The following is a 21125-nucleotide window of genomic DNA, read 5'->3' as shown; positions in this document are numbered from 1 at the left end:
AAATTTTTGTCCTCGTCATCATACTTAAAAGTAGCACCACGCTAAGATTTTTTAAGTTATTCAGAACTACTTCACCATTGGCCATGTGCTTAATTTAAATACTACTTTTGAAGTTAAGTTATATATCTATTATTCACATTCGAAATATTTAAAAAAATTGATTAAAATAAATAAATTCATTCATTTTTAGAAATGTAAGACGAAATTAATCCAAAATTTTAAAGATGGACTAATTTTAATTTTCACTAAAATTTAAAAGACCAAAAACTTATTTAATCCTATAAATAATCTATTATTGACATATTAATCACATAATCAACAAATAAAATCTAACTATTTCCAATATACTGCTTGACTATAACTTAATATGATAAGAGACATCATAGACAAAAAGATAAGCTTATACAGAAATCTATAAAAAAACATGAGCACATCAGAAAATCTTACTTCAACTCACTCTCAATATTCATATTTATTTGTCGCTCATTATTCTGTTGTTCAGTTATTCACTTTACCATTAGAACATAATTTGCATTATCACGATTAAACTTAAATTGAAAAATAGTGTTTGACTAAAAACCTTCATTTTCTGGTAAGAACAAAAATATAACAAATATTTATAATAATCAATTTCACCAACATGCTAACGAAAACCTATGAAAAGGGCGGTACTTACAGCCATCAATTATTTGAAGTACTATGTATCTTGTTAATCCTTCCTCGTATTAAAAAATAAGACATACCAACAGTGTCATATTGCCATTACTTGTATCTAACGTCTAGTTAGCAATTTAAACTTCTTCCCAATACCTAAAATTCTAATGAAAAGGAAGTCATGAGAAGAAGAAAAAGACATGAGTGACCGAAAATCCAGCCTTAATTACACGGGGTCTATTTTATGCTTTCCTTTTTCTATAAATTTTTAAAAAATGAATACACGATATTATTTGTCTGACTTGAATTAAAAGACAACTAGAATCTGATTAGAACACAGGTAGAAACGGAAGGTTTAACGAGGTTTAGTTTTTGTAATTTGAAGTAAAATATTAGGTTCATCAATAATAAGCAACTTGAATTCCTCCCAAATCAATTTATTAATCAACTCTAATAGGCTTGATCCGTTTTTGACAGATGTCCCCATCTCTTCAATGGGCTTGATCTCTTGCTTCACACACACTACAGTATTGAGTGAGTACAAGTCCATCTTATGGTAGCATGTGGCATGCAAACAAAACACAATGAAAGTCTGTTTTCTTTGATTTCCCCCCGTTTAGAAGAAATAACATATGCTATTTTTATGTACTTCTGTTCTCTTAAGTAATATTGAGCAGGGTGGGTGTGCTAATAACCATCAATTTTGCTAACAGTAAACTGGGGTCAGAACACTCTTCTATTCAAATTCTCTATAGCCTTCTGAAACAGCACAAGTGATTAGTGACTGGTCAGATTACGGCACAGTTTGTACTGTTCAGACTCAGGATTGTTCTGCTTCTAGCACTTCCTCATGCGAGAGAAGACCTTCAGTTCACGCACCAAAATTTGGAACATTGTCTATTACCCTATCTACATCTGTAATTGAATTTAATTACTCAGCAACTTGCCTGAAATCGGCAGTCAGCAATTCATGAAATATTCAGTCAAAGATGAATGCCAGCACGCTTTTTTATTATTCGGTAAATCATGTGAGTTTTGTTAGAATTTTCCTATGTTATTCTAGGCTGCAATCAATTCTAATATTTCGTTTTGTTAAGTCAGACTGATATTATGATCCATTTGACGATCCTTGAATCAACTAATAATGTGGTTAATTGTTCATGGGCTTTGAACACCTAATTCTAATTGGCGGGAGGAATAGTGTGGGCCTAGTTAGGCCCTTCATGAGGAGTGCTTAGGGTTAATAAATAGTGAGGCCAGGTCCCCTTGCTGTCATACAAATTATCAGTTGCTCTCTAGGGTTTGTCCCATTGAAAATTCTAGAATAATTTCACTATTCTTAATTATGTCTTCAACAAGTGAGTATTTATCAGTGTTTTAAATTCCACAAGTTATTCCATTACTGGTATATTACTTACTTTAGTATTACAAGTTTCACTCTTTATTTAGTAACTCCATATGAATTTCAACTAATAATAAAGAATGTGACAGCAAATGTGTTGCAAACAGTTCTTTTTAACCACATGCCCTACAGGTATTAATTATGTCAAACCATCTGTTCATTAAGCCTTGATTGTAATAAAATCATAAGTATTGCTCATTTGCGCCAAGGTTATCAAGTACATTTAATTTCTTTTTTTAATGAATCTGAGCACCAAGGAGGTCATTGCTACAAAGATTACATGTGGAATCTTAGTAATGCGACCTCAAAGCATCAAACTACCATGCACGAGGAAAGTGTGACCTGACCTTCAATTTGAAAGGTTTAAACGTGATTTTAATCCCCCATAGTTTTCACCCAATTTAGCTTTGACATCTACAAAGTTGTAAAGTTGTTCTTTGATAGAACGCAGAAGGAATGATAAAATGAGAAGAACAGTATATATTAGAAATGCAGAAAGAGCCTAAGCTCTCGAGAACAACCAGAGCTATGCTCCTCGCAGAGGGACTAATCCTCTCTCTGCCAACCTGAAGGATTCTGACGGAAAAGACATATAATGATCCTCCACTCCTTCACCCGCTCGCTATAATCATTCTTAACTAACTGCCACATCAGCAGCTCCTTAATTTCTCTTCCCTATGCTCTTTCTTTTTCTCAAACTCATAAACTCTCCATATCATGGGTCTAACTTGCTTAAGGTCCATTAAGGAATCTTCATCTGATCCAGTATTATGGCCCATGTCAAGCAGTCTATCATGGCCATACCTTTAACTTAAACACATATGTCAGCACTAAATACCAGTTTCTTCTCTTGTTTCAGTTTTGGCTCCCTATCTTATAAGGTACCAGTCCCTAGATTTCTACCCTTAGGTTTTAATCCCTGTATGTACTTCCGAACAGGGACTGCAATTTCATCTAAATCAATTTGAAATTATGTTACAGGAAAATTAAAAAAAGCCAGCAAACAATTTAGATAAATTATGTAATCATAGGACAAACGAAGGGTATCATATACTTTTACCAGTCAGATTTATATCCTGTCCATTCTGCCCGATAGATTTGAAAGGAAACTAAGGATTAGGAACAAAAAAAAAAAACTACAGCCACAAAAAGGAATATAGGCAGAAAATTTGAAGCACCTCCATAAAATTACTGGCAATACTACTTATTGATCCTAAATAAAAAATCTAGAAGAGGGAACACCGTGTTCTAACCTCTTCTCTCTTGTCTATCCTTATCCTGATTTCCGAATAATTTCTTCCGAGGGGAGTTCAAGTGTTGCTCCAGCATGCTCTTTACCCGGCTTCACCACTGCAGCAATAAGTTTGAAAAAAATGATAAAAGGACTCAGTGTACTCATATACAGATTTTATCAAATACAGTTCCTAGCTCCTCCAAAGCTAAAAAAAAAAAATGATAAAAGCAAAGCCACAGTATTCAAATGTAAAACTACAAAAAATACTCTTATTAAGCAAACGGGCAGATATAATACGTTTATACATCTCAAATGCCTGGCTGCAATGACCATGTTTTGAATGTTAGGAATTTAAGGTGAGTTTGAAGTCTTACATTGATTAGAAATGAGTAAAATGGACAATATTTAAGTAGAATGATTCATAAACCTATTGTTTAAGACTTTTGTAATGAGAAGTATTTTTTAATTCATATGGAGGTAGCACTGGAAACCTATCTCAAAAATGAATGTCATAATTGGAAATGACATGCTTCTGTTGATCAGTAATTCCAAAGTTTGTATAAACATTTGTAGAAACTTCAACATACACATTTGTAGGAAAAAAATATATAAAGACAACCTAAGCTAAAATCAACTTTCGATATTTCGTTAATTGAGAAGTCAAATGAAAAGAGATTCTATAAAACCTAATGAATTTCATCTTCTCATTTTCTATAAACGTTTGTACAAACATGGTCCAAATCCAAAACAAGAAGAAATAGGAGCAGGATAGGGTCATCACAAGTCAGTAGTGGCATGAGATCCTCAAATAAACAATGAACAGAAACCAATTTTTCAAAATAAATAAACTGAAATGCGACATTAACGTTATGACCTCTTAACTCAAGCTCCATGACATGATGGTCTTACAGTGACTGAAATGCGAGTCTCTGAAGTAGTAATTAATAGATATATTTCCATGACGAAAACGAAGCATGATACCAAGTTTAAGATTGAGGAATGAAAAAGAAAAGCCAAAGAAATGAAGAAACATGGAGAGAGCATACCGTAACTTCCGGCATCGGTGTTGAGTTGTGCCTGGACGATCATGTTGGTGATGAAATCGGAAGCCTCGCCGGCTTCTTCGAGAAGCTTCTGAATCTCGGCCTCGGAGCTCACGTTTCTGTTCTCCTCAAACTTCTTCCTTACCTCTACCGCCGATTCCCTCAGCATCACAGTGTCGCCGGAAAATGTTTTCCTAGTCGCTTTCAGAAGCGCGCGGTACGCGCTCAGAACTTCCCTTCTCGCCATCTCACTTTCTCCGATCTCTCTTTGTCTCCTGGGAGTCGTTCTTAGTTTAGCTTGTTTTGATGTGTAGCAGTACTATCACAACCCGTCTGAACTCCTATCAAATTCTCGTCTTTTTACAAACCCTTAAAATTGCACCCGCGGAAAGCACACCAGCATTTTATTTTATTTTTTAAGAATATTTAATATTAAATAACAAAAACAAATTTTATAAAATTAAATATCTTTATATATTATATTTTAAATTAAAATAATAATATTAAAATTGATTTAAATATTTTAATATGTAATTAGATTTAAATTTATATCTTAATAAAAACGTAATTAAGTTTTAAAATATCAACTAAATTTATATAATTTTTGAAATATAATAATATAGGGATTTTGATTGAGGTTAATCGAAAATATAAAACTAAATTTTTTATTTTTATTTTTATATAAATGTCTAAAGGTTTACGATGAGTTTGAAATATGAAATAACTACAGACATTAAGAATTTGAAATTTAGTGAAAAGTTGATGAAGTGTAAAGATTATAATCAATTGTGAAATCCGGATATAAAGAAGAAGAAAAAAAATATTATTATTTAATTTAAATAAAATTAACCATCCTTGGTAAGATTTTAGGTAAAGAAAAAGGTGTAAAATAGTTTAATAACTTCAATACATAATATTTTTAGTAGGAATTGGTCATTATACATGAAGCAAATTTGTCAATCTTTAAATATATACATAATTAATGAACTTCAAAAAAATTGAGAAATTAAAATCACACATAATTAGAATTAAAATAATTAAAAATAGAATTAGAGTATTTTTAAATTATTTTATGTAATTTGACCATAATTTAACAATTAAAATTGCTTAAAAATCATTTAAACTGTGAGCCTTTGTAGTCATTGACCAATATACTTATTAAAAAAAAAACATATAGACATCGTGATTACAGAAAAAAAAAAACATTATTAAGGATGACTAAGGTCCGCATATTTACGCATATTAGTAACTAATACTAATTAAATATTTAGTAAAATCAAGAATTGAAGTTAAGTCTAAGACCCATTTGTTTAAACTATTATAAATTTTAGCTTATTTTTAGAAATTAATAAAAAAAAGACATTGTTTTATTACAATTATAAAATTAATAATATTTAACTTATACGATAATTTTAATTACATTTTCAAAAAAACTACTTAAAACAACTAAAAAATCCTTTTAGAAACTTACACAGACACTCATATTTTATTTTATTTTTTTTCAAAATGAAGCCAACTTCTTATGGAGGCAGAAAACTAAAATAAAGCGTAGCCCTGCAATGTCTGAAAATAGAAACATAGTGTGTTAAAAATTCTTAATGTAATGAAAATAATGAGCACGAAATTCTGCTGTAGATCTACTATCAAACAGGAATTAAACTTTACAGTAATATCGATTTGCAATCAAAACTAAAAAATATCAATAGCAGGTTAGTTCATTTACATTTTTCAAACGAAAGCCAACATGTTAGCTCAGGTTCAAGAGATTTTTTTTCAACTGTGTTCTATGAAATTTGTATGATTCAGATTAAAAAGTCGTTCCTATCCCAAACAAATAATTATAGCTCAATCCTTGTACATACTTTCCTCTTCAGAAATCATAACCGAAAGTACATCACTTCATATTTCGATCAAAATCTACAGAAGCTGATTGATACCACATCAATACATCATATTTTCATACTTGCCAAAATCCTTTCCGATATTGACTTAGCAAATAGGTCACGCTGAGAACAAACACCAAAACCACTTGGTCAAGGATTCATGCACAAAAGAAGCCAGTTCATCCACTATTGAAGGAAAGAGAAAATTCTGTCGTGTCAATAGTCCACATATTTCTGCAATAGTCACCTCAATGCATCAACCATTCTACAGTCATGCTTCCTGCGACGGCATCTATGATGAGATTTTTGATCTAGCAAGGTGTTCTCCCCAACCATCTCTCTTTTAGAATCTACGGTGCAATGAAGGTAAAGTCAGTCTCTGAAACAACCAATTAGAGTACTAGATTTATATGCAACAAATGTTTTAGATAATGCTTCAAAGATATTTGACGAAATCCAAAACCATGATCAAATCAGAACCTTTCAACCTATCAACTTTTGCGTGACGGATTGGTCTGTGTCCGAGTCACATGCAACAGAGGCTCAGGAAAGTTTAAAAGGGAAGTATTTAGTTTCGAATACTATTGAGAAAAAAAACATATAAAATGAAAGTTCCATTTAAACTCTCATGGCATGCAATAGAACAGCAATACAAAAATCTCCAAGGTTGAAAAAGCAGATGCAAAACACAATCTGTTGCAAATGTATTCTTTATTTTTCTAGTGGTTAGTTAACATCTTCAAGATATTCCACCTAAAAAGTTACTGCCAAAACAGCAAGGTAATTTCATACACCCTTCCTGTTTTCTGAAGGTCAATAGCTTTTGCCACAAATATTCTCTCAATGATATTTCACTTTCAGCACACCATGGAGTAATCTAAACTCAGTCAAAACATCAGTAGCAACTACCATACAATTTGTACTGTTTCATTCATCAACTTGTGTTCATTGAGACCTCAACCCCCAATCCTCAAACCTAAATTTTGCAAATAGTTAGAGTTCCTCGGCACAGTCTCCAAACATCTTGCCTAGCATCTAGAAAGAGGGCTTCAACTTCCTTCAGAACAAAAAACAAATTCGGTGGACCTTTTTCTAAAGGCAGCTAATGGAACAAACTATACTTTAGATCTACCCACTGCAATACTACATGGTTTAAAAGGGTAGGAGGATGAGGCAATAGATCGTCACTTTTGTTTTCCCAACAAGTTGAAACTTAAAAAGAAAAGGGTCCAGTAATAAGTTGGGATGCAGATTAGATGATCCTTTTATTCACCAATCAAATGCTTTCCCCCAATATACACAGCATGGTGGAATCCAAGGATCACCCTTCCTAGACCAAAAATCACTGAGGCTAAGTAGGGTTTGGGGGCAAATCAGGAATAAATGAGTTAAGTTTTATATAAAAGTTGATGTTTGGAATACAATGAAAAAATAATTTACAGGACCTATACATTTTCCTCTTTAAGGAGAAAACTTCATTCAAAGGGAGAATATGATAATGTTCTCCAGCCCGAGTCCTGAGTTTCATTTTCATATAAATAAACTTTCAGTCCACATTATCCAGCAAAGCCTGATTATCATACCACATGTTCTCTGGCTTCAGCCTCTAGTCTCTTCTCTGCAGCCTCTACGGTTAACAATTTAAACCCATGGCAGATGGAGTTATTCACCGGAAACAGTGCTGCCATTTTTATGGATTACAAGACTGATTCATTTTTTATGCAGTCGTTTACTTTGCTTGTAAAGCCAACTGTTTCAAAGATGTTTTTCTTTGAGGCACAGCACCACACTGTTGTCATATTCCGGAGCACATGGTTAGGGATGAGGTATGTGTGGACAAGGGTCTAACCCTTCTTGGATGAACAGAACCTCCATGACTATTCCTTTGCTGTCAAAATGACCAATGTAAAGGTTCTGCTAATTGTTCTTTTTTCGTTTTTAGAACTAGAAATTTATTTAACTCCCAGTTCTAGTTGGCAAAACAACAGACACGTCTAGCAGAAATATGTTATACTCAATTCTTCTTTCAAACAAAGGCTCTAAAAGCATATCCAAATATGAGGGGAAACAAACTCGCTAGCCCAATATTTGTAATACCACAACTTTTGGGTTAAGCAGTATCCACATGAAATCAAATTTAGCAATGCCATAAAAACAGGTAGGGTTTATAGACCAGGGTTCAGTGTAGTGGCCATAGCCGACCAAATAAAAGGTTAAATAGCAGTTGTTTGTGTTGATTCTATAAAAGCCCTCCAAATAAAGACATTAGTGCTCGGGGATCTGGTTTGCGATTTCAAAATTCAAAAATGAAATGATAGCGAAATCTTTAAAGTGGGAGGACTTGGATTTAAAAGATGATGAGTGATAATTCATGATTCCTATGTAGAACTTGAATTTTACTTCTTTTCATATTTATCTGAATTGGTATGTTTTGTTCAAGGCACTAATGACTTTTTATTGTTAATTATGAATGTCATAAATTTTGAGTTATTTCTATCACATTTCAGAATTTATATGTATATAGTATACGTTAAATAAGCTACATAAAAATTTACAAAATAACAGCTATCCTGCCATCTGCTATTCCACGGTCTAAAACCCTTATACAAGGTTTTAGCGCCACGCTGCTACGCGGAACATTACCCCCAAAGTGATTTGTGAATGAATTGAAACCTCATTCTTGAAGCAATAACACTAATCCAAACAAGTTTTGTTAAAGAACTCGCAGACAAAGAAAACCAGTCGTTTTATGCTAAACATTCTAAACATAAATTCACCAGCACCTACTAGATAAATTCAACAAAAGTAAAAGCAAAGCAACAAGTTGACGACTATACACACAAGAAGCATCACTCACGAGTTCCAAAGACAAAGAAAGAGCTGCAATAGAAGGAAAGGACCTAAAACGGAAGAAGCTTTACCTCCAAACTGATCGCCCCAAAACAACAACCTGGGATCATCTTCTTCTTCATCAAACTCGTCGCCATATCCAAACTCCGCATCCCCACGATAACCCGGTTCACTTCCATACCCCGATTCATTCCCATTCGCGTCAGAACACCCACTCACCCCAAACCCCACACCCACGTTCTCCCTCTCGCCATCCCTCTCTCTCTCCCTCCTCGAATTCTTGGCCTCGCTAACATCCGAAGACCAATTCGAGTCGCCGTTGCCGAAGAGCTCCCCGCTGGAGTCGGTGCCCATGGCCACCGGGAAGTCGGAGCAGGTGCCGTAAGCGGCGGATGCCCCGACTGAGCAGCAGCGCCGCGTGCCACTCCGGTCGCTGCTGCGGCCGGAGACGGATCTAGAGCCGCGGCGGCGCCTCTTGCGGGCGACGAGTCGGTAATTGGTAGCGCGATTTTTGGGGTTGTTTGCGGCGGCGGTGTTGTCATCGGCGTCGGCTAGGGTGAGTTTGGTGATGTCGAGGGAAAACGAGGTGGTTGCGCGATCGGAGAGGCAAGGGCGCTTGTAGTAGTAGGGTTTGGGGTGGGGCCCATCTTGGAGCTTGAAGGGTTTCCAGCTGCGGAGCTGCAACATGCAGGAGTCTATGGAGTGGCGCGAGTCCAGAGGCTTGTGCGACATCGATTGAGTCATCACAGATACACCAGATGAGTTGTGAAAGTGTGTGGTGAGAAGTAGCAGATCACGGGGTACTCTTTCCTCTGCGGGATTTTGATTCGGAACTCACGAGAAATGATATTTTGCATCCACAACACTCTTTTGGGTCCCGCTCTCACCACCTCCACTAATCACTCGCCCTTCGCAAACATCCTTTTCTTTCTTTTTCACAAGAAGCACCAAATCACTGATCTTGCTTTTGGTGGTGTTTTCTTCCTGTTAATCGTCGGAAAAGGCTTTTTACTGAAGTACCATTCACATACGACAAACAAAGTATACGTTTTTACGTATTCAGTTACTTGGACTTTTAAATGACTATTATTCTCTATCACAACAACCAATCCAAATTCAACACTTGGTTATGCTGAGCAAAATTCATTAGAATTTTTTCCTTGAATAGACCAAAATCAGAGAAAACAATTATTACTGCACACTTTATTTACTAAAAAAAATAAACCTAATTCTTCTACATAAACATAATCGGGTCCCAGCAATCAATATGTCAACTGTCACTTTAATGAATTTGTACACATTTTTGTTAGAAATCGACTTTTCGTAAACCGATTTCTGAGCCGTTTTTCTTTTATTCTTTAAAAATACTAGGTTATATAATAATTTTAAAATAGTTTTAATATATGTAAATTACTAAATTTATTATTAATAAATATAATTGTGAAGTTTATAACACTTGTATGGCTTTTTGTCCTTCATATACTTAGGTTTTGTAGGTGTATTCTAGTATAGGGTTTTAGGCCGTGATTAGAGTTACCCTAATATTGTATTAATTATATTTTATTGGTTCTACCGAGATAACCTTGTCATATACTGATGTTAAAATGAATTTTAATTGTTGAGTCAATCCGGTTTATTACGGATTTGAGTCAAGTTAGATTGAGAAAAATTATTTTTTTTTAAAAATGGATTGAACTCAACACAGTTTATTTAACTCACGAGTTAAACGGATTCGAGTCAGATTGACGGTGGGTTTTACTTAATCCACCAACAATTTTACACGTTGATACTTTAATTTTTAATTATTATATTTATAATAAATTACTCAAATAACCGTCTTATATATTTTTTTTTCTAAATTAACATGAAAAAAATGTATAGTTTTTTCATTTATATTTTGTTGAATAGCATGACAAAAATTATATAATATTAGTCATGTTTTCTTGGACTATATGGACACTTTCTTATAAACAATTCATCATTTATTGGTGGTGAGTATGATGAAGACATTGATTATTGATTTTACTGTGATTGTCATCTCATGTGTTACTTAAAAAAATGTTCAAATATTTGAATACTTAAAAATAAATAATTTTCTTTTTCTTTTTTATGTGAGTTGGTGAATCAACCCACTCAATTCACCAACCTGTGGTAGGTTGAGCCGGGTTGCAAGATTTCTAGCTTAGTACGAGAGTACGAAGTTATCTGATCCTATGTTGGTTTAGGAATAGAGATCATCTCGTTATCAGTCTCATGCAAGTAAATATTAGAAAAATTATTTCGTCATCGACCTCATGCATAGTAAATATTAGAAAAATTATTTCTTAACAAAATTTTGTTGACGAACTTTTAATAATAATGCATACACGATAGCATCTCAATAAAAAGAAGAAAGGTTTAATGTAATTTAGAAAAAGAAAAAAGAGGGTTTAGTATGTTTTAAAAAATAAACTTTGTCAAACTTTATTAAAAAAAGTTTATGAAAATATCATGGTACTAAACATTAATTGAAAATAAATTTCCTTGAAACATTAGTTGAAAATAAATTTACTTGAAAGTGAGATATTCAAAGAAAAAAGTACATCAAAATTGACAAAAAAGAAATATAATTCAAATAAAAAAAATGCACATCAAGTAAGAATCCATATTCTATTGTCATATTTGTCGATGTAGAATTCTCCATACTTTCTAACCAAAATAATGAAAAAAGAAATTACTAAATACTCTAATTTAGAATTCTCCATACTCTCTAACTAAAATATAACTCCTAATAAATATGTAACTAAATTGAATCCGAACACTTCTAACCAACACCACCACTTTCTTTGCCAGTAACACTACCAAACCCCATATTATATCTATCCATTAAATGCTTCAAACAACCACGACAACCTCAAATAATGACTTTTGCAACTCTGAGACGAAGCTCGTGTTTTGCGTTTGAAGTGGTGAGTCACAACGTCATGTGAAGGAATTGAGCCATATGTGTTTTTTTCTTCTTGGATTTATGTTCATGCTAAAGACATCGTGGACAACATCGTCTTCAATACCTGAAAACAAATCTGGAATTTTTTATGCTTGTCGTGGATGTATTCGGGTTGTAAAAGAATATCCATGGCTTTTTAATTCTTACTAGTCCTTCTACCCGTGCAACGCACGGGTTTTTTTTATATGTAATAATTGTGGTCATAGCAATGGGTTTTTGGATATTTAATAATCTATATGACTAATACACTACTTTGTTAATATAAGAATTAAAAAAGAATAAATTACATACATAGAATGTATCCTTTTGTATTGAAGTTCATAACTTCCTTTTGTACACAATGACTTCTTTATTCAACTTTTTCAGTACAATGATTTTCCTACATGGCAGAAAATAACATAAATCAATTGATATATATTTATAACAGTTTTGAAATGAAAAATAAAATTCGAAATGACATACCTATAATTGATTTCTTTTCAAAGAGTTTCAAAAATTTCTTTGTACACAACGTTTTTAGTTGTGTTTGTTACCTTTCCATCTTCATCCAATATAAGTATTTTCAATCCTCTTTTGGTTTTGACTCTAGAAATAGCAACATATAGTTGGCCATGTGTGAATACAGGTTGTGGAAGATAAAGGCCGACTCTAGAAAGTGTTTGTCCTTGACTTTTGTTAATCGTCATTGCAAAGCATAAAGATATCGGAAATTGTCTTCTTTGAAATTTGAAAGGCAACCCTGAATCAGATGGCACTAAATCCATTCTTGGTATAAAAATGCTGTCACCAATGTTTTTTCCAGTAATTACAGTTGCACATATTACATTCTTGCCTAAATGTTTGACTTGCAATCTTGTGCCATTGCATAAACCTTTTGCTTGATCAATGTTTCTCAAGAGCATAATTGGAACACTTGTTTTCAACTTCAGTTTATGATTTGGTATCCCTGAACATTTGATATCATTTAAAAATTCAGATGTAAACCATTCAGATTGCACTTCATCTTGCTCATTAGATTGGCATGGTGTATCTGAACTTAAATAAGTCACCTCATCACCACCAATTAAGGACAACATGAAATCATTTACTTGCTCTACAGAATCATTTGTTGGGCACAAAATTGCTCCATCATCAAAATAATTAGGATTCAACATGTTAACCACAAATTCAGAATAGACAAATTCAACCAATGACAATAAAGGTAAATCTGTGTTTGTAATCAGGATCTGTTCGGGAATTTCAACAATGCACTCACCATTTTCATTTAGATCCATTTTTGCGTCTCCAATCTTCAAAATCCAATCAGCAAATTCTTGAATATCATTGGCTGTTTCAGTATTTGATGTAGTACTTAATCTCATGTTCTTGGATAACTTTAGCACTTTACAACTATTCCATAACTCTGAATAGTTGATTGATGATTTTATGATATCAAACTTAGATCCTTTTTTGATAACTGGTAGAATTTGTCTAAAGTCACCTCTTAACACAACTGCTTTGCCACCAAATGGTTTGTCTTTATTGGCATCATCAACATTTCGCATAATATCTCTTAGTGTTCTATCAAATGCCTCAAAACACATTCTATTCATCATTGGTGCTTCATCCCAGATAATCAAACTGGCAGCCATAAGAAGTTTTGCCCTAAGACTACCTTGTGCTATGTTGCAAGTTGATTCTTCATTAATTAACAGTGGGATGCAAAAGGTAGAGTGTGCTGTTTTTCCACCAGGAAGTAATAAAGAAGCAATTCCACTTGATGCTACGTTCAAAACAATCATGCCTTTGCTTCTTAGACCAGCCGACAATGTCTTCCACATAAAAGTCTTACCTGTACCACCATAGCCATATAAGAAAAAGAATCCTCCCTTCTTTGAAAGAACTACTGTCATGATATGCTGATATACATCAATTTGTTCATCATTGAGTGCTTTAAACAAACTGTCATGTTCTTTCGCCATGTCTTGTTTATTATATTGCAGCTCATCAACAATAAATCTATTATTGAATGTATGTACATCTGAAAGATCAAGTTGAGGTAATGAAGGATAATCTTTCAAACTTCTACCATTTGACATTAGCATTTCCTCTATTTCCAGCAGACATAGTTTTTGTAATTCAGCAGTCTCAATTTGAAGACCTGCAAATACAGATATATAATAATCATATACATATATATAATATAATAATAAACAACTAAACTTGAGAAGATCTGTAAATAAGTAAACAACAAAAAATACAGATTATCAATCTGTAAATTAATATTGTTTATAGATTGAGAAGACCTGCAATAAGTAAATAATACAATTAAAATATATATGTATACGAAATTAAAAGAAAAAATATGAAGTACCTGGTAAGTTCATCTCCTTCCTTTTTTGGTACAAAATTTCATCACATAAGATACTCCAAGTAGAATTCCAAACTATATCTGGTTTAGAAATTGTATTCATGGACAACAAAGTAACAAATAATCTTCTAAGTTGATACCCACAAGCAAATTCACTTGCTTCTTTGATTGCATCAATATATTCTTTGTCATCAGCCAACAATCCCAAAACATAGCAAGCTTCTTGGTATGTTTCATAATACTTTCCATCAATTGTCTTAATGCTTTCATAATCAATACAACCTTTTTGAATGGTCAGTAATATCCTCAAATAATAAAGTTCTCCAGACCCAGGAGGAATATAAGTAAGTCTACCAATGTTGTAGCCTTTCTTCCTTGGTTTCCATTCTTTTTCTTTGGCAAACCACACAAATTTGCTTGGAAATTCTGAATAAGTCAATTGTTTTCCTTCCTCATAAACTTTGTTAGCCTCAAACCAAGCTAGAAACATTGTGTTAGCATTTTCGTATCTGTTGAAGACCACATTAATATCATCATCATCTTTAAACAAAGCTGATTGTTGGCCAAGAAGATGAAAGGTCAATCTCTGAACAGGAGGCCATCTGTGATGGATGTCAAAAGCAAATATTCTCCAAGCAGCTTCACATGGTGATAGATACCTACAGTCGTAATACCTTTTGATCTCATCAATAATGGTTGGTTTTTCAGACTGTGCAGAGTTGTTGCTTATTTTAAGAGTAGCTCTGTCGGGACCTTTGTTCACATATTTGAACAAATATTTGATTGAATTGGTCTTGTTGCAATACTCTGTATTGACGTGTGCTTGATACCTCATTAGAAGTGCTGGATTGTAGGGAACAACACTTCTATTGTCCAGCTTAATTCCATTCTTCTCAACAAATCTACCATTATCAAGTCTTCTATAGCATGGATATCCGTCTTCGTCAATTGAAGTCGAAGATGTGAATTTCTTTGGATAAAATTTAGAACATCTTCCTTCCTTCATGCAAGGTGAATTATGTCTTGCAGGTCCGCATGGTCCATGAATCATGTAACTTGAGACAACTTTTTCCAATTTGGGGTACAAATCAGAATTTGGCAATTCAGCTGATATTACTTTATCAATATCAGTTGAATTCTTCAACTTGCTTTCTCCATCCAACCATAAAAGTATATGTGCATGAGGTAGACCTCTTTTTTGGAATTCTACTGTGTACATTCCTGCATATATAAATAAAAAGTAAATATAGTTGTGAGAATTTAATTTAAGAGAAAATTATATAATGTATATAACTTCATATATAACATACCTGCAGTGCTTTTTCCAAAGAAGTCCTTTTTCTTAAAATCTGTCATCATTTCATCCAGCTTCATTTTGAACACTCTACATACAATATCAGGTCTATCCGAAGCTGATAAGCCTTTTGCTAACACAAATTCTTTTATTTCACTCCAATTGACATTGCATGTTATAGTAATGAACAAATCAGGATATCCAAATTTTTTACAAATTGCCATAGCATCTTGACAATTGTTGAACATGTATCTGGTACCACCAGTGAAAGAAGCAGGCAAGACAATACGTCTTCCAATTAAAGAAGGATCTGTCTCTCCTCTATTAACAGCTTCTTGTAATCCATTAAGAATATCACAGCGAATTAACTTCTGATTCGCTCTGATGAATGACAACCTTTGCGCTTCAACCATTGTATAGCAATCCACCAGAAACTGTTGGAACAATCTGCATGCATTCACAATATTTCCTGCTTCTACAGCTCTTTGTTGTATTCTAAAGGCAATAAATTCTCGCAAAGAAATTCTAACTCTTACCCTGGATTTTGTTTTTGAATGACATTCTCTTATTGGTATATCCTCTTGATAACCATCTTCTCCATATGGAAACATGAGAGGATATTGCAGTGGAATGAAAGCGGTGTGAGTTTCGTGCAGTCTGGTTAATTCACCAAAACATTTTTTGACCACTATATCTCTGCCTACATCCATATTGCCAAAATCACCAACTATAAGTGCAGCTATTTCATCACATGAAGGTGTATTGTAGACTCTAGGGTCTTTGTTTCTGCCTCTAAATAGTCTTAGCGTGAAATCTGATTCCATATGTTCCAGTGACAAATCTCTTACTCTTCTAAAAGTTTTCGCAAGAACATTGTGATTGTCAATCATTTGAATCAAATCAGCAACCAATGATTCATCTATAACAGATTCCTTTGTGTTTGAACTAAAAAATAATAAAGAGAAAGCATGTCAACACATTTATTTAAATATTTCATATAATGAAATTATTTAATATATTGACTGACCTGAAATGCTTGACTCTGTTAGTCATTTCATTTTCGGTATCATATATGTAGAGCTGTGCAAACTTTGACTTTGATCCATGCTCTGGCAGTAAACTGCCAATACGGTGATAGTTCTGTCCATTCAGAATAAATTGTGGAGGAGCAGAACCATTGTTCATTGAATTATCAATCTTACCACCAATTGAAGTAAATGAAAACATGCTATTGTATACTCTTATGTTTTGTAGAAATGATTTGCTTATCTAATCTTCACCATTTAACAAACCTTCAAGAAGATGAGGTGGTCTTTTTAATAGTGGAATTTGTACTTTTCCCTTTTGACAACACAATGAGAATTCAACTCCCTTTGATGTGTTACATTTTTCTGCTCTTTCTTCATACCAAAGTTGAGCTTTACAGTATTGGCATTCCAAGCAAGGTTCTCCAATTGAGGAATTCTGAAAATCAATATAAAATATTAGAATGAAGCTGCGAATATTTTAATCTGCAGTTATATACAATTGTGTTGGACATTATGTACCTTGTAACTCTCCTTTGCAATACAATTCGTTTGTAGTTGTAGTACTTGTATGATGTTCTTCAATATTAGTAAGATGAAAACTAATTAATGATTTAAAAGGAATTTATATTAAAATCAATAAGTTTAATATCAGAATTACCATCATCTGTTATTGTTGCTGAATCATCGTTTGTTGTGTCTGAATAATTATGTTGTCTTGTTGTTTCATCATCAAGATTGAATCTGTTTTGAAGTGATTGTATGACTTGAAAAGGATATTTCACAACTTTATTCTTAGAAACAGAATGCGACCCAGTTACAACATCTGATCTCCCACCTATGAAAAACAACCAAAAACAATTGTCCTACCTGCATTGGCATTGTGAGTATGAATCCAAATGTAATTACCTGCACTGGAATTGTTCTTATTTTGTCCATAATTTCTCTGACTGTTATTGTTAAAAGCTGGAGTCATTCAAAAACATTGATATAAAATCTAAAATTGTCATTTCAACATGTATATAACAAATTAAGAATAATGTACAAATATACCGAAAGGACTATGGTAAGTTAAAGTAGAAGTTGCAGATTGTGAAGTGATTTGTTGTTCAACTAAAGTACTTGAAAAACTTGAGAATTTGTTCACAGTTTCTGCATTGAAACGAAGGTTAGTTTAAAGTGGTACGGAATTAATATTATTCATAAACAATGTTAATAATGAATTCATAATGAATGTTAACAATGTTAAGTATTGGAAGAACTTCACAACTGACCAATTTGACTGTGAAATAATGAATTCATATTGTGAAGGTTGTTGTTGTTGTAGTCAACATCTGGAAAAGGATTATTGTAGAAGCATTGTTATTAAAGAAATAAAAAAAAAGACTTCATTGATTAAGTTAAAAACATTCTTTGAAGATATAGATTAGAAAGAAAAGAACTTACTAATATCCAACTGTTGTAATGGATTCCTGTCTATATTTTGGTGAAATGATGTTTGTGATACAGTTGGTTTATCTGTGAGTAAAACAAAAAAGATGATTGAGTATGCATCTGTGTTTTGAAGTTAAAATCCAAAACATACAGTTACAAATATATATATATATAAAAAGAAATTGTGAGATTTATTTACTTTGAGACGTATGGTTTGCAAATTTAGTTTTCTTTCTTGCATTCTCTTCTTTGTCATCTGCAACATAAAAAAACATAGAAACATACAAATGCATCATTTATAAATAAATGATTGATGAAGAATTAGAAAACATAAATGGATTAAGTCAGATGTTAATGACTTACATGAATGTTGAGGATTTTTTGCATTCAACCTCTGTTGTAGCAGCAGTTTCCTTCTCAGCCTTGCATTTTTACAAACGTTATGCTCCATTACAGTACAGAAATGTTATGGAATAGTTTCAAAGGTTACAATGGAAGAAGCAAAAATAAAGGTAAGTTGACTCAATGGATGAAAAAGTGTTTACTATTTTATTCCTATATTGGTGAATGTCTTTGTTAAACTTTTTTGTGTAGCTTGTACCTCTAATCACAATTGTGGAAACAAAAATATATGTAATTATAGTACGAAGCAGTTTTTTGAGAAGAGAAAAAAATAAAAATAGAAGACAAACATAAAAAACAGAAAGAGCATGCAGTACTGAGTGTTACTATATCAGAATCATTCATATATATAGCACTTATTTCAGAGTTGATTTGTTCTTGCAACTAAGAAAACATTTCCTTTTTATGTAGGTACAATCAGACGTTTTTTTGATGCAGTACTATATATAGTAAAACAAAGAGAACTTTTTCAAAGGAATTATGTACAATCTTGACCTCATTATGTATAAAAATGATAACATACAGTCAGTGTATGCACATACTAAAGCAACATACATCCATACATATGATTATAGACATGATAACTTTTAATTATTCCTGGAACTATATATGTTTCAATTTCATCATATATATTTCATTTGAATTATAGAACAAAATAATTTTATTTCTGAATATGATACCATAACAGAGAAGCTTCAAAGAGATTTCATTGATAAGAAGGCAGAACTATACATATGCATTGCTGAAAATAAAAGAACTTGTAGGTTGAAAACTACATAAGTGGCAGAAATAAAAACAAAACTATTTATTGTAACTGTAAATTAAAAATTACAATATGTTAGCACTTTGACATTCTGATTGCTTTTCATGTGATCCACTTCAAACACCAAGTCAATAGTTTGATGAAATCCATGAGCAGTACAAAATTCCTTCCAGCCACTTCCAATTTTGCTAGACTTCTTAGGATGATTTCTCAACAGTAGTTTGCACTTCACTGTTTTACGCGGTCCATAAAGATAAATGTATTTAAAACTTCCTTGACGAAGATAATTGCCAAAATCAGCTGGCAAATCCTAAAAAATACATAAAGTATTAATGAAATTACTATATGCATTAAATTTTTAAAATAATTTCGAAATATAAATCAAAATATGATACAAACATCCATTTAGTAAAAAATATGAAATTAATCTCACCAGATGGCTAGCATTGCATTGATTTGGATTCAGAAATATTTTGAAATGCAACTTCGGTCCATTGAAAAGGGGTTGATCTACCTGAATTCTTTTAAGAAAACGTGCAATAGACAAAGGTTTGCATTTACTGGGAAAAATAGTGATGTGGAAGCAAGAATCACCAACATATCCAAAATAAATAGTGTGAAAATCGTGAAGATCATATATGTGCCTTAATTCAGTCCATCCTCCAATTAGCATTGGTTTTTGTAAATTCTTGTTATAAGCAACCACATGTCTATTGCCTTCTTCATCTCTTAAAGTCCATTGACGCTCAAGATCGTCATCATAAAGAATGGCGAATGCACGATCAACAAAACCAACAACCTCGAAAGACAGAATTTGTTTAAGAAAAAATTGGATTAGTTAAGGTTAAAAACAGGATATTGTAAAAGAGAAGAAGAAATCCTTCTATGAAATAGAAAGAGTAGAAGAAATCTTGTAAAAGAAAATATGTCTGAAAAGTTTGACAATGAACTTACCTCGTCCTGAAGGTGAATAATAGAGAACTGGTACCTACTCATTCTATTAATAACATCATCTTCATTGAAGTTGTTTTCCATTTGGTTGGACTTTGAGAGAGATAGTACAGTAAAAGTTTGAAGAATGTATAATATCCTTGAACTGATCTTGCCGTTTAATGTTCATGGTAGAATGGAGATGAATATTTATTTATAGAAGACAAATGACAGATGAAAAGACGGGACGATTCCAAATAGATTCTTCAACAGTAATGTAATTATTACTGCATTGGAAAACTGGAAGAAGATAATAACAGAATAAAACATTAAAAATATATAACGTTATTAAAGATATATTAAATTATTCTATTACGCTACAAATATAATAATATAATATTTGTAATATAAACCAATAACAAAATTCCAAAAATAAACTTCTGTAATGTATAATATTATACGTAAAAAGTTAATATTTCATTCCTACTTGTTGTATAAAAAAATGTCAAATATATCGTAGAAGGTTTAAAAGTTAGTAATTAACAGAAGATAAGCCAAAAAAAGTATTCAATAGAAAATGTATATGGCATCCAATTCTGTTGTCAAAACTTTAAATCTGTCAACAGATAATTCGTTTGCCATATTTATATTATTTATGAAAAGTAAATATTATGAAAAATAGACATTTAGAAATAATGTTATGAGAAAAAATATAGATATGTTATTTATGAGTGGCACAAGTTTAAAGAAGAATTCTTTTACACAAAAAAGAGGTTATTTACGACTTCCATTACATGATGCTACAAAATGAAATCAATTTCAGCAAGTTTTGATGTAGCTGGTAGTAATCTTTGTTGACAAAAATTGAAAAATGT

The 21125-nt window shown here is 32.5% G+C and overlaps 2 protein-coding genes and 1 pseudogene across 2 annotated transcripts; all 3 read right to left on the bottom strand.

The window, feature by feature from the left end:
* Positions 1–1064: 1064 nt before the first annotated feature.
* On the bottom strand, positions 1065–4699 carry LOC114190414 (complex 1 family protein / LVR family protein). The gene is made up of 3 exons (XM_028079287.2): positions 4337–4699; positions 3310–3406; positions 1065–1569 (listed from the first exon to the last, which is right to left on the bottom strand). Exons 1-2 carry the CDS (start codon positions 4578–4580, stop codon positions 3330–3332), a joined length of 321 nt encoding a protein of 106 aa, XP_027935088.1. The 5' UTR covers positions 4581–4699; the 3' UTR covers positions 1065–1569; positions 3310–3329.
* Positions 4700–6009: 1310 nt separating this feature from the next.
* LOC114192700 (LYR motif protein) lies at positions 6010–10055 on the bottom strand. Its single transcript, XM_085675428.1, is given in 3 exon segments — positions 6010–6569; positions 6572–6595; positions 9138–10055. Coding segments are annotated over 3 exon segments (807 nt in total). The 5' UTR covers positions 9811–10055; the 3' UTR covers positions 6010–6459.
* Positions 10056–12528: 2473 nt separating this feature from the next.
* Positions 12529–20355, bottom strand: LOC146884770 (uncharacterized; annotated as a pseudogene).
* Positions 20356–21125: the final 770 nt, after the last annotated feature.

Source organism: Vigna unguiculata, chromosome 7 (genome assembly GCF_037176805.1).
Source record: "Vigna unguiculata cultivar grain cowpea cultivar isolate G323 ecotype 2 chromosome 7, ASM3717680v1, whole genome shotgun sequence".
NCBI lineage: Eukaryota > Viridiplantae > Streptophyta > Magnoliopsida > Fabales > Fabaceae > Vigna > Vigna unguiculata.
This window is presented reverse-complemented; position numbering and strand designations above follow the sequence as displayed.

What these genes read in the sequence shown, in the direction of transcription:
- LOC114190414 (XM_028079287.2), bottom strand. Translation starts at nt 4,580, where the DNA reads ATGGCGAGAAGGGAAGTTCTGAGCGCGTACCGCGCGCTTCTGAAAGCG. An exon ending in CACCGATGCCGGAAGTTACG is followed by an intron (nt 3,407 to 4,336) that starts GTATGCTCTCTC and finishes TTATTGCTGCAG; the next exon opens with TGGTGAAGCCGGGTAAAGAG.